General features: G+C 48.5%; 1 protein-coding gene across 1 annotated transcript; it reads right to left on the bottom strand.

Moving 5' to 3' along the window:
* Positions 1-4,787: 4,787 nt before the first annotated feature.
* CCN2 (cellular communication network factor 2) lies at positions 4,788-7,954 on the bottom strand. The gene is made up of 5 exons (XM_054197140.1): positions 7,632-7,954; positions 7,278-7,500; positions 6,877-7,128; positions 6,446-6,657; positions 4,788-6,122 (listed from the first exon to the last, which is right to left on the bottom strand). The coding sequence occupies exons 1-5, from the start codon at positions 7,680-7,682 to the stop codon at positions 5,826-5,828; spliced, it is 1,035 nt and encodes a 344-aa protein (XP_054053115.1). The 5' UTR covers positions 7,683-7,954; the 3' UTR covers positions 4,788-5,825.
* Between the last annotated feature and the right edge of the window lie 508 nt (positions 7,955-8,462).

The following is an 8,462-nucleotide window of genomic DNA, read 5'->3' as shown; positions in this document are numbered from 1 at the left end:
GTCATTAAGAAAGCATAATTAACACCATACTGTATCACAGTGTATAAAGGTTAGATCTATTACCTTCCTATACGTTACATTTCTAAAGCTTGAATAGTATTTCAGATCTGTTTTGAGTCCTTGTCCATCACATTCATTTACCACGTACTCTGGCTTATCACTGCCCTAGTAGGTGGTTTTAGCTGTTTACAGAATACTTTCTTGTGCAATACTTTCTCCTGTGAGTGCTTATTGCCAGGCAAATGCCACAGGAGCCAGCCTGTGCCCTCTTGGGAGCCCCCCCAGGCAGACAGCCCCATGCAGTTCCTCAAACTTCGTCCAGCCTGAGGACTTGGGGCTGCAGGTGGTCTAAACCCATGTGACTGCCACTACATCAATTAGCCAGGCTGACCTAAGTCCTGAAAACCGGCTGAAAAGCTGGTTCTTAGCATTTAGCTCAGGAGCAGGAAAACATATTTCATAGCTGCTGAAAGCTGTTAAATACCTGCTTTTAATAGGACTAATTTAAAACAACAAACATTTCTTTGGATTGTGCATTTCTTTCAGTGGCCCAATTAATGGGGCTGAGTAATGAATGGAGGCACCGCTGGATTGTGTTTACACTGCAGTACCGCGTTGGCAACCTTTTGGTCCTGCTCGTGAAGCTGTAAAATGCTTTGTTCCTCACAGCATAAACACTGTTATACTACTATTAGGGTTGGATTTACTTACCATTAAGTAAACGTAAATACTCCTGCATTTGGCACCGCCCCAATACCAGGCAGGAGCTGAGGAATGCTGCCACAATACGCAGTTGGGAGGTTTCTGGGGGGGACTTTTCAGAATCGTCCCATATTCGCTGCTCTGCGGGTGTGGGCTCGGACCGCGGCGCAGCCGAAAAGGCCAGGGCTAGCAGCAATGACTGCGAGCAGTTGTCCTCCGACGCAGGAGCAGCGCCGGGTCGTGCAGTGGAGGTGGGACCTTAGTCATGCTTCTAAACTCTGTTCAAACGCTAAACGCGTTGAAGGCTTTAGTACAGTTTGGGAACAGGTTCCTTGAAGAAATTCTTGGTATTTCCTGGTTCCAGGCAGGCTGAAAAACACTGTGAGAATGTGGTGGCTTTTGGTATGTCCATTTATGGGCATGAATCAAAGGAACTGCAGGGAGGAAAAAAAGTGGAAAATGAGAGGAAAAATAAGTTAACTGAGCTACTTCCTCTCTCGGATTCTTCTTGGGTTTTGGGCAAAGCCTTACACTGGTATTTCATCCCAACTTCTCCTCGCTAACTACTTCCATATGTAGGCATAGTATAACATCAGTTAAAGCCACATTTAAGCACTGTTTTTAAAGAACTTAGGTTTTTGGTGGTAGGATGCGAAGTCAGAATGGTTGAATTATTATATGTTTAGGTAAGAATATTACTGTTCCTTCTTACACTTAATGTTCTTTTCAGTGTAATGGTACAAGTGCTTTCTTCAAGTGTGATGTCTGAAAAAGCTATGCTACATGCAAAAAAATACAAATGATCTAGTTAGAGCATGCTATTTCTAGTGGTGTCCAAAAGTCAGTTTTCTCAGCTGAGTCCCCGTCTTTGTGAGACAAACAACTGGATACTGTTCAAAGACTTATTTGTTCCTGTGTGGTTACGGATCATTAAAAGTGGCTCATTCTTGAAGAGTTTCTTAACTAGTGTCTTTTGGATGTTTCTTAGCTCTGAGGAATCTGACAAATTTCCATCTGGAGAGTAGAGCTTATTTCATATGAAAGGGCTATAATCGTGTCTGTTGTTCACATCTGTATTGTGTTAGAAAGCTAAGCTGCAAATCCGTACAAAAGTGTTACGGTACAAAAATCTGAAATATGATGGCTTACAGTTATTTCACAAATTATTTGGTACTCTGGTCTTCAGCCACCTTGAATGCCTGTTTAATGATTAATCGAGTATCATTTATTAAATAAGTATTGGCTTTACAGTGGTCCCTTCCCAACTGTATTATTAGTATTGCTGGTGATCCATTTTAAGGAGCTAGTAATTTGAATGAATATACTTTCATATGTGAATAAAATATTTTAAAAGTGCGGTAGAAAACCTGCACGATGATAGAATTTTCTGAGGATGCAAACATCCAAAAGCAAACTTCCAAAACAAGGTGTTTTGGAAAGAAAGTGATCCAATGTTTTCTCTCATGTAAGTGACTTTGGACTTTTGAACTCAAGTTTTTCCTCTTGCATCTATGCATCTTCAGCCCAAACAATGAAATCAGAAAATATCTTTGCGGTTGAAAGGTTCCACATTTTAACCACCATTTAAGATGCCACAAATTCCACACAAGGGCTCCTTTTGCCCAGGATACCTTTGAAATGACTGCTTACAAACAGTATGACATCTACCTGCACCTCTAGGAGACCTTGCAACAAAGTATTTCAATTTCTTTACCTTCAGAGGTCTAACACTTGCGAAATGGTGTAAAATGCATGATTCTGTCAGAAGGCTACATGTGTTCCTGGAAAAAAAAGGAATGCAAATCATTATAATGCAGCGATAGCTGAGGTTTATGATCCTTGATATGCTCAGGGGAGAGCAACAACTTGCTAAATAGCCTTGCACATGCGGCGTACTTCCTTATTTTAATTTGCAGTGGCAACAGCAAACCGCAATCCAAATATTCTGAGAGAAGACCTCTGCCATCCTTTTCTCCTGGCCTGAAAGCAGTGTGACGATTTGTCACGCGGCGGGCAAAGCAGCTGCATCATTGCATTACCAGGCAGAGGATGTGTCGGGGTCCTGAGCTGTTTTGGGGGAGCCCCTTTGTGGGTGTCTAATTACAGGTGGCCCTTCCTAAACTAGAGCCCTGCTGCCGCTCTCTGCAGCCCTGGCTGCAGCCTCCTGTTCCAGGCACAGCTGGTGGAGGGTGCTGGGGGGTGGCCGCGGCGCTGTGCAGCTCAGGGGTCTGAGATACAGCCCACACCGCAGAGGACTGGGACCAGAACCTGAGTGACTCTCATGAACCATTCATGAGGCTCACGAGGTCAATATTATAAGGAATGGCCATTAATTATAACATCTGATATCAATTTGTAAAAGAAGGCAGGGCAGGGTTGTTAATGAACGGGCTTGAGCAGCATCATAAACACCCCATCTCTTAAGGGCGCTAATCCCAACCTGCTGGGTATATTGTGCTGCTTTCTTCTGATCCCAAGAGCTTCTATAGTGATATCTATGAATGAAGTCCACGTATGTCCTGTCCTTGCTGGAACTACAAATGACAGTTCTCTTGTTATTTGGGGGTGGAGCCACAGCAGCAGTCGGACAACCAGGCCTTGTGGTTGTATGAGCGTTTGAAGTGTTTCCAGGGTGAACTGAACGGCTGCATCATATTCATAACCTGAAAAAAAAAGAAAAAAAATAGAGAAAAAATGCTGGAGACTGTCAGGGAGTGTAAGAGCCAGAGGCTACCCAAAACTATTTCATATGGGACACAAAAAGCCACTTCCTCATGCCAGGAGAATTCCTCGTATTTTTTAGAGGAAGGGGAAATGCTTCTATGGCCTTGTGCAAAGCCTGGTGAGGCCACTGGCAAGACTCCCGTTGACTTCCCATTAGTTTGGGGCTCTGTTGGCCATCATTAGTCAAAGCTGGTGTTACACTGATTTGCTGCTAATGCTAGCTGAAATCACTGGGATTGGAAGGTGCTCAGGAAGGATGGACATTTTTGTAAGCTAACACTCTTTCACCACCAGGAAATTCCAGATTGAACTTGTTCGCCTGAAAAGGATTCTTGTTGGAGAGTATGTGTTTTTTCTGAAAACAAGAACTAATGCTTCTAGTGCAAAGGTTAATTTTAAATTCAGAGAATCCCCTCATCTTAATAAAGGGACAAAAAAAAAAATCTGTTATTAACGTAGGACCTAGCACAGGACTGAAGCTTTCCTTTTAGCTGTAGGGGGATGAGGGAAGTAACTTACAACTGTCCTTATACTGGTTTTTTGCTTATCTGAGAAGAACATTTGGACCACTATCAAAATGCGTAGCCCTTACAACGCTTCTCATCTCCAGGTCTGCAAGAGTTTGAAACAACGGACACTTCACCGACACAACTGTCACATAAATTGATTTGCCACCCCCCCATCAACTAGGAAGATAACCCAGGTATTTGCCATCCGAGTTCAGTGCTCTGTCTACCATGCCATACTAAGGTCTTAATTCAAGTAAAAACACATCGAAGTTAGCCCTACTCTGCATGAAGATCTTAAGAGGCCCCTTCCAACCTGTATTATTCTGTGATTTTTATGATATAATTCATTAGCTCTTCACCAAGAATTTTACTACCTTTTAGGCTTCTGGATTTGACTCTTAAGAGTCAGGAACCACCTTAATGTAGGTACTTTAAAAACCTTTTTCCTTGCCTTAGCTGAAAAGAATTTTTAACCAGTGGAACATTTCCATGAAATTAAAGTATGTTGCGTGGAGTATTATAGCAGGAGTTGAATACTATGGTGACCAGCTGGCTCATTTTAAAGTCACCATATATGATGCATGAGGAACCTGCTGCACTTTCTAATGCAATACCAGGCTTGGCAAAGCAAGCCTGGCCCTGCCTTCCAGTCTAAATTCTCAAGCGTTAACAAACCATTGTTGGTTCCCTAGTAACAGAATAAGTAACCATAAATCATTAGCTTATTCATGAGTGTACATGCTTCTGGACAAAAAAACCCATCACGCATTACTCAATTCTCACGTAGTACAAAGACAAGCCCTTTTAGGAATATATAAAGTGAAAACTAAAGGTAAATGAAATACCAAGCCATTTATATAAAAAATATAAATACTTTATTTTCAACTAAAAAGGTGCAAACATGTAACTTTTGGTCACACTTCTCAACAAATAAACTGTCCAAAAAGAGCCATAGTCAAAGAAAGAAACAAATGGTCGAGTGGAAACACTAATGGTCTACAGAAGAGCCATTTTTCTTAAAGCCACTTGTCCAATAAAGTGGAAGTAAATATACTTTGCCAGATGACTGCTTTGTAAAGATACAGGCACCTTATCTCTAATACTCTTCATCTTGATCTCAACTCACCATTTGGCCCTATCTGAACAATTTCCACTGGAGCATCTATTTCATGCTTTGAATGCATTGTCAGACAAGCTTTAAATCCTACCTATCTTGTTCCAAAACAGAAGGCTATCATTGAAATTTCAAAGCATTAAACAAAAGGCACAAAACTTTAAATTAATTTAGATAACTGTACAAATATATATACACACAGTATTTACAATATTAATAAAAAGTAGCTTGTTACAGGTAAATTAACTGCCACAAGCTGTCCAGTCTAATAGACATGATTCTGATTCTTGTTGACCAAGCCATATGAATCAGAGTGTCAGAGCTGAAACATTACCGTCCTGACTAACAGAACACCTTCTACTTAGCGCTTTGCTGGGCGAGGCTTTGCATTCCAGCTGTTGCTGTCACTAAACCAGCGCCAGCAAACACGCTAACGGTCTCCTTCACAATTGCACTCCTAGACGAAGCACGCTGTACCACGTTAAGGGAACATTTGCTTGAATCTGCTTTTGCTGCCTATTTCCCTTAACCCCTTCACACCACCTCATGAACACCATGTTCTGAAGCTGTGTCTTGCTGTGGTCCCACTGTCCGTTTTACCTTCTTCTTCAAACCACCACTTGGGGTCAGTAGAAAAATTGTCTTAAGTCACATGGAGCAGTTTGTTGAAATTAAAAAAAAACTGATTTAAATACCTTGTGCTATTGAATCATGTTTACAAAATGAGATGCAAATCAGTTCAAGTTGAGAATCTAGTTAGCGTCTCCTTCTGGCTTTTATGCCATGTCTCCATACATCTTTCTGTAGTACAGAGACTCAAAGATGTCATTGTCTCCAGGGCAGTTGTAGTGGCACGCGCAGGTCTTGATGAACATCATTTTCCTTTTCATGATCTCCCCATCAGGGCACTTGAACTCCACGGGGAGGGTGGCTGTTCTGTGGGGTGTGCAGCAGCGCCCGTCAGTGCAGACACCACAGAACTTAGCTCTGTAGGTCTTCACGCTGGTGCAGCCAGACAGTTCAAACTTGATGGGCTTGGAGATTTTGGGGGTGCGAATGCACTTTTTGCCTTTCTGTTAGGATATAAGCGAACAGAACATGTTTAGAAGGTAGGCTTTCACATAGCACGAAGCTTGCAAGCTAAGGGTAAGCAGACAGGCTAATCGTTATTATATTTTCATTAACCAAGAGTGTCTTACATAGTGCCATAATGCAGCATGACAGAAAATTAAGAGCATTTAATTGTAAACTATTCACCACTGGGGCAAAACTGAAATTTGAAGGTAACCCATTTGAAACTAACTGCCTGTCAGAACTGCACATTTTTTGATAAGACGGTTTTTGCTAGTGGATGGAAGCATCCTAACAGATCACACATAAAGATGAGACTATTTACCTTGATGTTCTCCTCCAGGTCTGCTTCGCAAGGTCTGACCATGCACAGTCTACTCTGTTTCTCCAGTCTGCAGAAGGCATTGTCATTGGTGACCCTGGTCGAGATGCCCATGCCACAAGTCTTGGAGCACGCACTCCATTCGGTGGTCTGCACCAGGCAGTTGGCACGCATCATTGTTGGGTCTGGACCGTACGTATCTTCCAGTCTATAAGCTGCAAGGGACAGATAACCAGGATGAGACCACTGCCTGCTCTCGCGCCCTGCTAGAGGCTCTCTTCCCTTTCCTTAGAAATTCAGGCAGCCACACACATCTGTGGGGTGACCCCACTAACTGCTGCGCTCCAACTGCCGGGGTGCCCTGCATCAACCCATCCCACTGCCTTCAACCTCCATGCAGGAGCGACTGCCACCCGCGGTGAGACCCCACTCACCAGCGAGAGCAGGTCCCACGGCGGTCTGCTCTTTGGCCTCGTCACAGACCCACTCCTCGCAGCACTTTCCGGGCAGCTTCACCCGGCGCGGGTAGGGGCAGTCGGGGCTGGGCAGGCGGACGTCCATGCTGCAGAGGGGCACGCAGCCCACCGCCCCGTCCAGGCAGGTGCACTGGTACTTGCAGCTGCTCTGGAAGGACTCGCCGCTCCGGTACACCATGCCGCCGAAGACACACGGGGCGCCGTCCCGAGCTGCGAGGGGGCAGGAGGCGGAGGGTGAGGCGGGAGGCGCAGCGGGACCCGGACGCAGCCCCGGCTTCCCCCTTCCCCATCCCGGCCAGGACCCCGTCCCTTGTCCCCCCACCGTCCCCCCGCCCCGAGGCTGGCGGCAGCCCACTCACCGGTGCAGACGCCGATCCTGCGGTTGGCGGGGGAGCCGAAGTCGCAGAAGAGGCCCTTGTGATGGTCGCAGGGGTCGCGCTCGGTGCAGAGCTCGCCCAGCTGCTTGGCGCAGACGCGGCAGCAGCCGCAGCCGTCGAGCACCAGGGAGACGCCGGCGGGGCAGGTGGGGCCGGGCCCCGCTCCGCACTGGCACTGCCCGCTGCACTCCTGGCCCTGCGCCTCCTGCGAGCGGCGGCGGAGGGGAGAGAGAGAGAGGGAGGAAGAGAGAGAGAAACGGAGAGAGCGTCAGGGCCGCCGCCGGGACCGCGCCGGCCGGGGGCAGCGGTGGCGGCGAGGCGGGCGGCGGCACTTACCGAGCTCAGGAGGGCGAGGAGAAGGGCTACGGCGAAGCTGACGGGGGCCATCCCGCTGCTGTCGTCGGCTTGTGGGCGGCGCGGCGTCGGGCTGCCCGGCAGAGGGGCGGCGAGCTAAGGCGAGGTGAGCTGAGGTAAGGAGGAGAGTTTCCCGCCGGGCGATTTCTCCTCAGCGGCGCTGCGGGGACGGGCCTGTCGCGGTGGGCGCTGGGCGGGCGGGCGGGTGTCTGCTCTGCTCTGCTCTCCTCTCCTCAGCTCTGCTCCTTCCGACTCCGGCGGGAGAGTGGCTGTGCGACTGCCGAGCTCCGGGCCGGCCGCCCCTTTATAAGGCGGCGGCGGGGCGGCCGCGCCAATGGGCTGAATGGGGCCGCGGACAAACAGCGACATTCCGCGCATTCCTGCGCGCCGCGCCGCGCCGCCCGCCCCGCCCCGCGCCGCCGCCGCCGCCCCGGAGCGGCCCTGACCCCTGACTCCAGCATTCCTCCGTCTGCAGCACCCCCCCCCCGCAACATCCCCCCCCCCGCCCCTTTCCTTCAGGTCTTTTTATTTTTCATCCCGATGTTTTTTGAATGTGAGTCACCGCCGCTGCCAGCGGCTCTCGGCCGTGTCCGCGTGTGTGTGTGTGTCCCCCCGCTTCCCCGGCAGCGCGTTATGTCGAGGCGGGCGGCGGGACGGGGCGAGGGAGGGGGCGGCGGGGCCGTTGCCAGGGGCGGCCGGGGGAATCCGTGATGTCCCGTCCTCGGTTCGCCCCGACCCCCTCCCGCCGGCGGAGGGGACGGGAGGCGGCGGGGTTCGGGGGTGGCCCGAGCCCACCGAGCTCCCCGGGGGCGA

The sequence above is a fragment of the Rissa tridactyla genome, chromosome 3 (genome assembly GCF_028500815.1).
Source record: "Rissa tridactyla isolate bRisTri1 chromosome 3, bRisTri1.patW.cur.20221130, whole genome shotgun sequence".
NCBI classification, from domain to species: domain Eukaryota; kingdom Metazoa; phylum Chordata; class Aves; order Charadriiformes; family Laridae; genus Rissa; species Rissa tridactyla.
This window is presented reverse-complemented; position numbering and strand designations above follow the sequence as displayed.